The sequence below is a fragment of the Carcharodon carcharias genome, chromosome 2, assembly GCF_017639515.1.
Source record: "Carcharodon carcharias isolate sCarCar2 chromosome 2, sCarCar2.pri, whole genome shotgun sequence".
Classification (NCBI taxonomy): Eukaryota; Metazoa; Chordata; class Chondrichthyes; order Lamniformes; family Lamnidae; genus Carcharodon; species Carcharodon carcharias.
Genome location: NC_054468.1, coordinates 142134637 through 142148732, shown reverse-complemented (window position 1 = coordinate 142148732; position 14096 = coordinate 142134637). Strand labels below are relative to the sequence as shown.

Genomic DNA, 14096 nt, shown 5'->3' with positions numbered 1-14096 from the left:
CCAAGTTCAGTGAGACCAATTAGCTCATGATGTGACAAACATCTGGGGGAGTTGAGAGATCCATAGCATCTGTTTTGGGTGGCATCTGTCACTTGGTTTCAGAGTGTGGTGTGCCTGACCACATGTCGCCTGTGGTTTAAATGGACTGTGTACTTACTGTGAACATTAGAGTAAAAGATAGCTTTTGTAACGTGTGTTATCCTTACAAATCTGTATAGATCTGTATAGGTGTAGCTGTGGGTGAAGGAGTATTGTAATATAGTTCATCTTTTATTGTTTAATAAATGTTTTATTCTTTTGTTAATAGTTCATCAGCTGACTCCTGTGACTGTCTTCAGTGCCACCCTCCATATTTCTGAACAAAAAATAAGAGTTAGGATCTATCAAGTTGGGTTCTACCCTGAGATCTGGCTTGTCCAGTAGTAATATCAATTGGGATTATAACAACAGCACAAAATGGCCCAACTGACCCATCTGGTCAATGCCAACATTTATGCTCCTCTTCCCACCCCTCTTCATCTAACCCTATCTGCTTATCCTTCTGATCCTTTCTCCCTCATGCTTATCTAGCTTTCCCTTAAATCCATCTTTGCTCTTCACCTCAACTACAACTCATGGTAGCAAGTTCTGCATTCTTACCACTCTTTGGGTAGATAAGTTTATCCTGAATTCCCTATTGGATTTATTGGTGACTATCTTATATTTATTGTCCTGAGAAGAATCTATAACACTTTGCTCCATACGTGGCACAAAGTAATATGCAGTTACTAATGTGCTAAAGTAAGGATTAACCAGGAATTTTAGACTGACAAGCAATATACAGAATTAACTTTCTCCCCACTTGCATTTGAGATCAGTATGCTGCAACAGATTGCAAGTTGCACGGATGAGGCAAAAGTCTGTCCGAGTACCTCACTAGGGTGAGCTGCTCATCTCAGCTATATTATGGAAAGTTGTGAAGTTGAAGCCTTGGCAATTTTCTTTTGGCAGCATGAGGTAATCAAATGACCAAGAGCTCTACCATTTGTACATTTTTGCTATAGAGAAGCATTTCCTTTGATGTATAAGTTCATATTTCAACTTAGATTGAAAAAGAACGAGTGAGGCAAAAATGAATTTCAGGGAGGGGGAAAGAGAGAAAATTAGTTGTTCTAATGACTTACCACTCCTTCCTTGTATTGTTCCTCTTGTGTTTGGCCAGTAACCGTGGTTTTATTAAAACCAAGGATAGGAGATCCTTTTCAGTAAAATTTAATTCTCAAAAAGCAGGTTCTGGGGAAATTTAAAAAAAAGAAAAATAAAGATGCATAGTGAGGTGGAAGTTGGAAACAAATGGATGCAGTTATTGGAATCTGTCCATCTCTTTAATTTTCTTTGCAATTTTAATGTTGGTAAATTACTAAATATAATGAAACAAGTCTCTAACAAAGCTATGAAATTGGAAACATTTTGTGAAAGCCTATTTAATTCTGCCCTTTGCTTTGTCCCAATCTTGCAGTTGTGATTTGTCTGGAATAAATTTCAATGTAGTGTATTTTGAAAAATGTTTAATTAGAAAATAAATTTGAAGGATGTTTATTTTAAAAAATCAATTATTGTAATTTACAGGCAAGGGTCCCGAAGTGTCCAAGAAACAACATTTGATCTCGATGGAGACATTCACAGTGGTGTACCATTAACAACAAGCAAAGTAAATTTTTTCTTTCTGCTTTGAGGTATTGTAGGAAATTGGGTGCAATTGAATTGTACTGTTGTGAAAGTGAATAATGAGCAAAATACTTAAAATCAGTTCATTCAAATGTTCTGTCAGTGTTAACCCATATATTGTGTAAGCTGGGCTCTAAGCTAGCTTTAACCTATGGATTGTGATGATGAACTTTTGGTAAAGCTGTTTTTCGATTGGGCAGTCCACATTGATTATATTCATATTATATTTTTGAGCTATTTTAAACTTCTGTGCTGGTTTCTCCTTTTTAACCATTCTTTCCTTCAGCCCTTCCCATAGAGGGACAGGCATTGAGTTGACAAGAATCAAATGCTGTTGGAGCACTTGGAGATTCAAAGTAAAGTTGCAGTTGAGGGCAAAGAGTACAAGCAAAATCAAATAATAAACGGAAAGATGCAAAAATACTTGAGGATTTGCAGATACTGGAGGTCTGAAATAGAAAATGCTGGAAAAGTTCAGGTCTGGCAACATCTGTAGCAAGATCAACAGAGTTAATATTGAGGTGGAAGACGGGGAATTGTTTAAAAAAAAAAATAGTGAGTGTACATCCACATTTGTTAAAGCAAGTTATGCCCACTTAAAATATTCTCATGGTGGGGGTGGGGGGTGGAAATTGAGTCGTAAGGAATTTTTATCTGTGGTTTTCAGGGTGAACAATGTGTTCAAACATGAACTCCATTACCTACAGTCTTTTGATAAATGTTAGAGAGGCAATATTACTAGCATGACGAAAAAAAAGTCAAAATTTCAGTGGCTTAGAAGGACCTCTTGGAAGATATTTTTACTCTACTTCCTCCCTCTAATGAAACTCCTATTTATTCACCTATTTTTGCAATTCTCATGCCCGAAAGTAATGGATGTAACCTACAATTCCTAATGTTGACTATTTGACACAAATTTGGTTAGTTTCACTTAGCAGGTTATAGGATAGATGTTGAAAATGGAGAAATCAAACTTCATGTTGGGGGTGCTTTTCTGAGATTTTGTAATGACCCCCTAGTCAGATTTCTTTGAACATAATTTTTCCTTGAGTTTTAGCTGGATCTATGTGCCCTGCCAAATCCTGTAAACAAAAATTGTTCCTAGGTTACTGTGGACCCCTCTATGGTGCACCAAGTTCAGAATGAGCATTGAATATATGAGCCTCCAATTTTGCTCTCTGCTGCTTCCAAAATGAGAAAAATCAATAGGATTGGATAAATCAAGTAACTGTGTCCAAGGCATTCTACAAATAAGGCTGGTCCACTGAATCATTTGATTATCTATGCAAAATCGTGCTTCAGTAATTTCTGTTTCTCTCTCTATTCAACACAGTTCCCAAGCTAATGTGAATAATATGCTGCCCAATTGCAACAATGTATTGTTCATTCTTAGTTTATAGCCTAAGTTATTTCACTTATTTCTCAGGGTCTCTGCAGTTGTTTATTTTGCATCCAAGCAAAGAAAGTCTACACCTGTACTTGGTACAGGTAACCTCAACTATAGAAGCCATGGTGTAAAGCTTCAGCCAGCAAAGTCTAAAAGCAGTCTTTTGCATGCACGCTGAAGTGGCCATACCTGCTATATTTCAGAATAGGCCAGGTTGACATCAGGCCTGATCTTGTTGGCAGTCTGATCTTTTTGTGCCATGTTCTAAAACCTTTACAACAAACCCTTGGAAGATTGTTGGTGCACTGTAGCAGTGGGTAAAATCGCACTGTGGATGTGATGCATGCTTCTCTTTGATCTTTAACATTACAGAACTGCAGGTGTTTTCAGAGTCCAGAAGGACACTTTTTTGGAGTCTAAAGGGAAGACTGTTTGGGGGTAGCTACGAAGACAGCTACCGACCTTGCCTCCAAACCCAAGCAGAGATTTTCCGAGGCACCTTGCTCTATGCTGTCATTCCTTACAGGCACAAAAATCCAATAGTGTTTGAGGTATAGAAGATGTAGCTTGCTGTCTTGTTCAGGGAATTGAATCTTCTACAGTGAAAACATTGGACACCTTCCCGGCCCAGAAGAACGTGGAGATGTGCTCTTCTTCTGCCACTTTCACTTCCGCGCCCACTATTTAACTAGGAGTTGTTTCTCACAGCGGACCCTTTTGCCTATCCCCAGTATTCTTGCTCCACCTGGACCCCTCCTTCTGGTCTCTTACCCTCTCTTGGTCTTTACATTGAGAGCTGCTGGCATGACATTGGCCATCTCAATTTCTCTGCTCCCCACATTTACTTAACCTACCTCCTTCTGAGCTTGCAGCTCTCTTTTTCTCTCTCTGCTCCCAGCTCAACATTGTCATCGAACCTGCTGACAAGGGTAGCTTTGTTGTCTATATATTGATCTCCACCTAGCAGAGGCCAATTGCCAGCTGCCTGACACTTCTTCCTACCTCCTCATGGACCATGACCCTACCACCACACATTAAACCATTGTTTCCAGGATTGTCACTGATCTTGTATCCACTGGTGACCTTCCTTCCATGGTTTCCAACTTTATAGTTTCCCAACCCCATTCAACCTGCTTCTACTTCCTTCCCAAAATCTCTGCCTATGGCACCTTCCCATGGAAGCATAGGAGATGCAACACCTGCCCTTTTACCTACTCCATTCTCACCGTCTAGGGCCTCTACACTCCTTCCAGGTGAAACAGCAATTTGCTTGTACCTTTTTAATTTGGTGTACTGTGTTCACTGCTTTTGATGTGGTTCCATCTACATTGGGAGACTAAACACAGACCGAGTGACTACTTTGTAGAACACCTCCATTCAGTCCACAAGTATGACCCCAAACCCCTAGTTGCCTGTCATTTAATTCTACACCTTGCTCCTACTTTTGACCATTTTGTTTTTGGCCTGTTTCACTCTTCCAATGAAGCTCAGTATAAGCTCAAGGAATCAGACCACTTCTTTCGACTGGGCACTTTGCAGCCCCTGGGCTTAACATTGAATTCGGCAATTTTAGAATGTAACCATTGCCTCCATTATGTTTTTTTTTTGCTTTTTTTTTTTCTCTGGTTTGTCTCTTATTTCCTCTATTTTGAGTTGGATGGCAGCTATTTGTGACCCTGCCGTTCACACCTCCTCTAGTCAGACACTTTGTTTCTTTGCTTGTCCTATTACTGTCCTTTGACCTTGCACCATAAAAACCTCTGTCATTTAATCTCTCCTGCACTCCATCCCAGATTTTTCCTTTAGTTCTTCCAATCCTCCACTGTTTCACTTACCCAAAAAATGACGTATCAAATCTGTTCCGATGAAGAGTCATATAGACTCGAAACGTTAACTGTCTTCCTATCCACAGATGCTGTCAGACCGGCTAAATTTTTCCAGCAATTTTTGCTTTTGTTTCAGATTTCTAGCATCTGCAGTATTTTGCTTTTATCTATGACATATCAAATGTTTCCCAGTTTTGATGAAATGCCACAGGCCTGTCCACTGACTCTGCTTCTTTCTCCACAGATGCTACCAGACCTGTTGTGTATTTCCAGCATTTTCTGTTTTTATTATGGAGATGTACTTGTTGAGGCCTTGCAAATATTTTGCTGAAATATGGGCAGGCAACATCTGTAAAAATGTTTTCAAAGTGTTGGGTCTCTTCAGCAAAATTGGAAGAGTGTTCCATCTGTTAGGCTATTGTAAATGTTGAGAGTTTAGTATTATTGCAACGGTATTAAAAAAAAAAAAATTATTCATTCACGGGATGTGAGCCTCGCAGGCTGGGCCAGCATTTATTGCCCATCACTGGTTGCCCTTGAGAAAGGTGGTGGTGAGCTGCCTTCTTGAACTGCTGCAGTCTATGTGGTGTGGTACACCCAAGGTGCTGTTAGGAAAAGAGTTCCAGGATTTTGATCCAGCGACAGTGAAGGAACGGCGATGTATTTCCAACTCAGGATGGTGAGTGACTTGAAAGGGAACTTCCAGGTGGTGGTGTTCCCATCTATCTGCTGCCCTTGCCGTTCCAGATGGTAGTGGTCGTGGGTTTGGAAGATGCTGTCTAAGGAGCCTTGGTGATTTCCTGCAGTGCATCTTGTAGATGGTACACACTGCTGCTATTGTGCGTCGGTGGTGGAAGGAGTGAATTTGGTGCCAATCAAGTGGCTGCTTTGTCCTTGACAGTGTCAAGCTTCTTGTGTTATGGGAGCTGCACTCATCCAGGCAAGTGGAAAGTATCCCATCACACTCCTGACTTGTAGATGATGGACAGGCTTTGGGGAGTCAGGAGGTGAGTTACTTGTCGCACGATTCCTAGCCTCTGACTTGCTCTTGTTGCCACAGTATTTATATGGCTAGTCCAGTTCAGTTTCTAAACTGGTCGATGGTAACCCCCAGGATGTTGATAGTGGAGGATTCAGTGATGGCAATGCCATTGAGCGCCATGGGGCAATGGTTAGATTCTCTCTCTTGTTGGAGATAGTCATTGCCCGGCACTTATGTGGCACGAATGTTATTTGCCCCTTGTCAGCCCAAGCCTGGGTATTGTCCAGGTCTTGCTGCATTTGGGCATGGACTGCTTCAGTATCTGAGGAGTCACGAATGGTGCTGCACATTGTGCAATCATCAGCGAACATCCCCACTTCTGAACTTATAATTGAAGGAAGGTCATTGATGAAGCAGCTGAAGATGGTTGGGCCGACGACACTACCCAGAGGATCCCCTGCAGTGATGTCCTGGAGCTGAGATTACTGACCTCCAGCAACCACAAACATTTTCCTTTGTGCAAGGTATGAATCCAACCAGTGGAGAGTTTTCCCCCTGATTCCCATTGACTCCTGTTTTGCTAGGGCTCCTTGATGCCACACTCAGTCAAATGAGCCCTTGCAGGATCAACGGCAGTCACTCTCCCCTCACCTTGGGAGTTCAGCTCTTTTGTCCATGTTTGAACCAAGGCTGTAATGAGGTCAGGAGCTGAGTGGCCCCGTGTATGAAAGCCTAGGTATCGCTGTTAAAATCAGGTGCATAAAGGTTGTTTCCACCAATAGAAGCTTGTTTTATTGATAGTCTCAGCTTTAGGCCAGAGGCAGATTCTGATTGTGGATTAATCTTATTTTAGCTTGAAAAACTGTCAAAATGCCCATAAGATCGAACTGAAAAAGCTGTTCAATTCCATTTGGCATGATATTTCACCAGTTTTTTTTTTTTGTTGCATTGTCTGTCAGAATTGGAGAATCAATTTCATTATGTTTGCAGAGTCTGGCGTTTTATAATGTTCAGCCTTCAGAATAGATTTGCAAGTCCTGACAGCTTTTGTTTAGTTTGGTACAAACCTTCAAAGAAACTGCAGATGGTTAAATGCATTGCAGACGGTTACAATCTTGTAGGTAGAAACTAGAAGGTAGGTTAAAGGAGTTCAGCTTTCTCTGTGGCTGCTCTTCCTGGGAAAATAGAGATTCTGGATATTGCTGCACGCCCTTTCTAAGATTTAAAGTGAGCAGTATCAACAGCATTTGTGTTTTAATGGATGTTGCTTTAGAATCACGTCATTAAACTGTTGCGCACCCATTAAAATTAGGCAAATTTCCTGATGTATGCCAGATAGTTTTTGGTAGACCTCAGTTGTAGGGGATGCGATGTCTATGACCTTTTGGGGTACTTTAGTTTGTTAAATAGAGGTTTGGCGCCAGCCTTGGCGTGAAGGCCAAAGGCTAGCTTTGAGTGAAGGCTGACCCCATTTGATACAGATACTTGCCATGTCCAATGCACATGTGACAGGTGCTTAAACTTTTAATTAGATAAATGGAACTTTAGAATTTGATGTTTTTCACCAGATTTGCTTTTTTACAAAGATGTGATTGTACACAGAAACTGTTAGAAGCACCATGATACATTGTTTTTGTTAGACATAAGTAGGCTTTTTTTCTGCTGAGGGGTGTGGGAAGACCTGGAAAAATATTTGTTATACCTTAACCCAGTAACGAGTAGCAATCAAATTATCTCTTAACCATCTATTCTGCAAGGAATGCAAGCCTAGTTTATATTAAATTGCCTTATAATTTAACCAATCTATAATATAAGCCCTGATACAATTCTGGTGAATCTGTGCTGCACTCCTTCCAAGGCAACTTCTTCTAAGATTTAATGCCCGTAATTGTGCGTTGTATTCCAGATGTGTAACCAGACTTTATACAGCTGTAGAAAAACTTCCCCTTTATATTCTAGCCCTCTAATTATAAAGGTTAATGTTCCATTAGCCTATTACGGTAGAATCTTATAAAATGCCTTCCGGAAGTCCATATAAACTATATCCATAATAGTCTACAACTTCAGTTACTTTCTCAAAAAATTCAGCTGGGTTCATTATTGATGTCTTGACCTACCTTTTTGATGCTCTGATAAAATTTCTCAAGTGCTTAACCACTCTGCCCTTAATTATAGTTTCCAAAACTCCCCCACAGCAGATGTTAGATCAACAGATCTATAATTTCTTGATTTCTCTCTCTCTGCTTTCTCAAATTGCAAATGCAATTGCGTTATTTTCTAATTTAAAGGGACAATTCCTGAATCAGGGAGTGCTGAACTATTACTACTGAAAAATCTGCTATTTCCTCACCTAGTTCCTTTAAAATCTGTGTGGAAACCAATGCATCCTGGGGATTTGCCAGCCTTCAGTGCCATTATTTTTTCTAATTTTCTAATAGAATGTGGAAATGTTACATAAACTAGGCTTGCATTCCTTGGAATATAGATGGTTAAGTGGTAATTTGATTGCCTTGCACTAATGGGTTATGGTAAAACAAATAAAAATGGAACTTCAAATAGAATAGTGCATGTCTGTTGTCTTGTATGTCCAAAAGCTAATGCCCTCACTCAGTATTGCACTGACGTGCCAGCCTAAATTACGTACTTTGATTGAGGATTGCACCCCGATGGCCTTCAGAGGTATGAGAGAGCCACTAAGGTTTTGAGGTGAAAACCTTAAAGTGCCACAAAACTAGCCTCTAACATTAGAGGACGGGATAACCTTTGTCATTCGATAAATTTGGGTTCATTAGCTTTGATAGGAAATGACTTTTTTGAGAGCATGCAAGATACAATACAGTAGCTTAAATCCAACTGTACAAGAAATGGGAGCAGTCTGAGAATAGGACATGTTTAGAGTGTGGTATCCATCAATTTTAATTGAGCAAAATAAAAGAAAACTTAACTGGACAATTCAGCTAGGTGCTTGCCCTGAACCACCCGACCAGAAATCTGGCAGATCTGAAACCTCTATGGCCTCCGTCCCAAGGCTGGTTTTACCTGTATATGGGAAAAGCAGATTCAGGAGATTTCTTTAAATAAAACTTAACTGTAGGACAAGGGAGGGCACAGGTTAAAAGGGTTCAGGGTAATTGGTAGAAAGTTCTTATTGATGTGCTGACAAATAAATGGAATGGACTGCTAGCTCCTGAAAGGGGGAACCCAGAAATCATTGAAGAAATAATTAGTTCTTTGATTTGGGGAGGGGTGGTGGGGGGGGAGTACTAAGTTATTTCTATCATGCTCAGTTAAAGTGACCTTCCTTGCTTGAGTTACTTTCTGATCTTGAGAAGTAGTTGTCCTCGAGATCTGTTTTTGACCTTGATTCAGCTTTCAGCACTACCTCAGCTGCATTTGCCATCAACTAGAATACACCCAGGGTCCCAGATCTTCTCATACATATTCTTCGTGGATTGCAACTGTAGTTTCCTTATTTGTGCCTTTGACAAAAATGCTCCTCCTTTCCTCGCAGGACATGATTGTGTGGAATAGGTTCTCCATTAAAGGTCTCTTGGGTTTTATCTTCAAAAGAAAGTTGATTTGTGGGTGTTAAAGAAAAGCTAATCAAATCGTGTATGAATACACAGCTGTTGCGTTCTTGGAGATGTACCAAGTGTTAATAAAAGCAAAAAACTGCGGATGCTGGAAATCCAAAACAAAAACAAAAATACCTGGAAAAACTCAGCAAGTCTGGCAGCATCTGTGGAGAGGAGCACAGTTAATGTTTCGAATCCGAATGACCCTTCAACAGAACTAAGTAAAAATAGAAGAGGTGAAATATAAGTTGGTTTAAGGTGGGGGAGGGGTGGGACAAGAAGAGCTGGATAGAGGGCCAGTGATAGGTGGAGATAACCAAAAGATGTCACAGACAAAAGGACAAAGAGGCGTTGAAGGTGGTGATATTATCTAAAGGAATGTGCTAATTAAGGGCAGAAAGCAGGACGAGCAAGGTACAGATAGCCCTAGTGGGGGTGGGGTGGAGGGAAGGGATCGAAATAGGCTAAAAGGTAGAGGTAAAACAATGGATGGAAATATACTTAAAATAGTGTAAGTAGGTGGGAAAAGAAAAATCTATATAAGTTATTGGAAAAAACAAAAAGGAGGGGGAAAAATCGGAAAGGGGGTGGGAATGGAGGAGAGAGTTCATGATCTAAAATTGTTGAACTCAATATTCAGTCCGGAAGGCTGTGAAGTGCCTAGTTGGAAAATGAGGTGCTGTTCCTCCAGTTTGCGTTGAGCTTCACTGGAACAATGCAGCAACCCAAGGTCGGACATGTGGGCATGAGAGCAGGGTTGGGTGTTGAAATGGCAAGCGGCAGGGAGGTCTGGGTCATGCTTGCGGACAGACCGAAGGTGTTCTGCAAAGCGGTCACCCAGTTTGTGTTTGGTCTCTCCAATGTAGAGGAAACCGCATTGGAAGCAACGAACTAAGTTGAGGGAAGTGCAAGTGAAATTTTGCTTCACTTGAAAGGAGTGTTTGGGCCCTTGGACAGTGAGGAGAGGGGAAGTAAAGAGGCAGGTGTTGCACCTTCTGCAGTTACATGGGAAGGTGCCGTGGGAGGGGGTTGAGGTGTAGAGGGTGATGGAGGAGTGGACCAGGGTGTCACGGAGGGAACAAGCCCTGTGGAATGCCGCCAGGGGAGTGAAGGGAAGATGTGTTTGGTGGTGGCATCATGCTGGAGTTGGCAGAAATGGCGGAGGATGATCCTTTGAATGCAGAGGCTGGTGGGGTGATAAGTGAGGACAAGGGGGACCCTAATATGTTTCTGGGAGGGAGAAGAAGGTGTGAGGGCGGATGCACGGGAGATGGGCCGGACACGGTTGAGGGCCCTGTCAACCACCATGGGTGGAAAACCTCAGTTAAGGATGAAGGAGGACATGTCAGAGGAACTGTTTTTGAAAGTGGCATCATCAGAACAGGTGCGACGGAGGCGAAGGTACTGAGAGAATGGGATGGAGTCCTTACAGGAAGCAGGATGTGAGGAGCTGTAGTCGAGGTAGCTGTGAGAGTTGGTAGGCTTGTAATGGATATTGGTGGACAGTCTATCACCAGAAATTGAGACAGAGGTGTCAAGGAAGGGAAGTGTAAGAGATGGACCATGTGAAAATGATGGAGGGGTGTAAATTGGAAGCAAAATTAATAAATTTTTCCAGATCCAGACAAGAGCATGAAGCAGCACCAAAGTAATCATCGATGTACCGGAGAAAGAGTTGTGGGAGGTGGCCAGAGTAGGACTGGAACAAGGAATGTTCCACATACCCCTTAAAGATACAGGCATAACTGGGGTCCATGTGGGTACCCATAGCCACACCTTTTATTTGGAGGAATTGAGAGGAGTTTAAGGAGAAATTGTTCAGTGTGAGAACAAGTTCAGCCAGACGGAGGAGAGTAGTGGTGGATGGGAATTTTTCGGGCCTCTGTTCGAGGAAGAAGCGGAGAGCCATCGGACCATCCAGGTGGGGGATGGAGGTGTAGAGGGATTGGACGTCCATGGTGAAAAGGAGGCGGTTGGGGCCAGGGAACTGGAAATTGTTGATAGATGTAGGGTGTCAGAGGGATCACGGATATAGGTGGGAAGGGACTGGACAAGGGGAGAGAGAATGGAGTCAAGATAGCAAGAAATGAGTTCCGTGGGGCAGGAACAGGCTGACACGATCGGTCTGCTGGGACAGTCCTGTTTGTGGATTTTGGTTAGGAGGTAGAAGCGGGCTGTCCGAGACCATCAAGTTGGAAGCTGTGGAAGGAAGACCTCCAGAGGAGATGAGGTCAGTGACAGTCCTGGAAACAATGGCTTGATGCTCAGTGGTGGGGTCATGGTCCAGGGAGAGGTAGGAAGAAGTGCCTGTGAGTTGATGCTCAGCCTCTGCGAGGTAGAGGTCAGTGCGCCAGACAACACCAGCACTACCATTGTCAGCAGGTTTGATGACAATGTCAGGGTTGGACCTGAGAGAACGGAGTGCAGCAAGTTCAGAGAGAGACAGGTTAGAGTGGGTGAGAGGAGCAGAGAAATTGAGACGACTAATGTCACACCGACAGTTCTCAATGAAAAGATCAGAGAAGGTAAGAATCCAGAGGGAGGGGTCCAGGTGGAGGGAGAATATTGGAGGTGGGTAAAAGGATCCGTTGAACAGGGAGAGGCCTCCTGCCCAAAAAAGTGAGCACGGAGACGAAGGCGGTGGAAGAAGAGTTCAGCATCATGCCGAGCCTGAAATTCACTGAGATGAGGGTGTAAGGGTATGAAACTAAGTCCTTTTCTGAGCACTGAACGTTCAGCATCGGAGAGGGGAAGGTCAGGAGGTATGGTGAATACACGGCCGGGGCTGGGATTGGAAGACGGGATGGGGACAGAGGGACAGGCAGGGGTGGAGGGTCCTGGATGGGTGTTGGTGTCGATGAGTTGTTGGAGCTTGCATTCCTTTGCACCTGAAAGAAAGAGACAAAGTTTCTTCTTGAGGCATCAGATGAAACGAAGAATAAAATGAAACTGGGGGCACGCGCAGCTTTGAAGAAGGGTGCAGCGGTGCTGCTGGAGGGAGAGATCGAGTGTGTTCATATGGCGGTGCATGGCACTGAGTGTGGATCTCAGAATGCGACGCGAACAGCAGTCCGAGGAGCGTTGTATGTCCCGGAGATACCTGTAATCCTGGGTGGGTTCGAAACATGAGGGATGGAACTTAGTTGAAATCCACGTGGGGTAAGTCAGAGACAGAGACAGTCACTGAGAAAGGAGATATGGCTGTGAAAGCAGGTTTTAGTAAACAACACGAGAGAAATGGAAAGCAATGAAGGTGAACAAGGCAAAAGAGAGATACGAAAATCCTGACAGAGAGAAGAGCAAAATTTCTTCAAGGTAGGCATTCCTTGAAGAGAAGTGGCAGTCAATTAAACACTAAGATAAAAGCAAAAACTGCGGATGTTGGAAATCCAAAACAAAAACAAAAATACCTGGAAAAACTCAGCAGGTCTGGCAGCATCTGTGGAGAGGAGCACTGTTAACGTTTCGAGTCCGAATGACCCTTCAACAGAACTAAGTAAAAACAGAAAAGAGGTGAAATACAAGTTGGTTTATGGGGGGAGGGGGGCGGTGGGACAAGAAGAGCTGGATAGAGGGCCAGTGATAGGTGGAGATAACCAAAAGATGTCACAGAAAAAAGGACAAACGGGTGTTGAAGGTGCTGATATTATCTAAAGGAATGTGCTAATTAAGAGTAGAAAGCAGGATGAGCAAGGTACAGATAGCCCTAGTGGGGGTGGGGTGGGGGGAAGGGATCGAAATAGGCTAACAAATAGAGATAAAACAATGGATGGAAATATACTTAAAAATAGTGTAAGTAGGTGGGAAAAGAAAAATCTATATAAATTATTGGAAAAACAAAAAGGAGGGGAAAGCAGGTGGGGATGGAGGAGAGAGTTCATGATCTAAAATTGTTGAACTCAATATTCAGTCCAGAAGGCTGTAAAGTACCTAGTTGGAAGCTGAGGTGCTGTTCCTCCAGTTTGCGTTGAGTTTCACTGGAACAATGCAGCAACCCAAGGACGGACATGGGCATGAGAGCAGGGTTGGGTGTTGAAATGGCAAGCGGCAGGGAGGTCTGGGTAACGCTTGCGGGCAGACCGCAGGTGTTCTGCAAAGCAGTCACCCAGTCTGCGTTTGGTCTCCCCAGTGTAGAGGAAACCGCTTTGGAAGCAACGAATGCAGTAGACTAAGTTGAGGGAAGTGCAAGTGAAATGCTGCTTCACTTGAAAGGAGTGTTTGGGCCCTTGGACAGTGAGGAGAGGGGAAGTAAAAGGGCAGGTGTTGCACCTTCTGCGGTTGCATGTGAAGGTGCCGTAGGAGGGGGTTGAGGTGTACAGGGTGATGGAGGAGTGGACCAGGGTGTCCCGGAGGGAACGATCCCTGCGGAATGCTGCTGGGGGGGGCGAAGGGAAGGTGTGTTTGGTGGTGGCATCATGCTGGAGTTAGCGGAAATAGCGGAGGATGATCCTTTGAATGCAGAGGCTGGTGGGGTGATAAGTGAGGACAAGGGGGACCCTATCATGTTTCTGGGAGGGAGAAGAAGGTGTGAGGGCGGATGCTCAGGAGATGGGCCGGACAAGGTTGAGGGCCCTGTCAACCACCGTGGGTGGAAAATCTCGGTTAAGGAAGAAGGAGGA

The 14096-nt window shown here is 43.3% G+C and overlaps 1 protein-coding gene across 6 annotated transcripts in view; it reads left to right on the top strand.

The window, feature by feature from the left end:
- Positions 1 to 14096, top strand: part of afdna (afadin, adherens junction formation factor a) — a 243077-nt gene that overhangs the window by 110822 nt on the left and 118159 nt on the right. For all 6 annotated transcript variants that reach the window (XM_041212059.1, XM_041212057.1, XM_041212055.1 and 3 more), the window contains exon 11: positions 1609 to 1690. In XM_041212059.1, coding sequence (XP_041067993.1) covers positions 1609 to 1690 — 82 coding nt within the window. The remainder of the gene's footprint in view (positions 1 to 1608; positions 1691 to 14096) is intronic.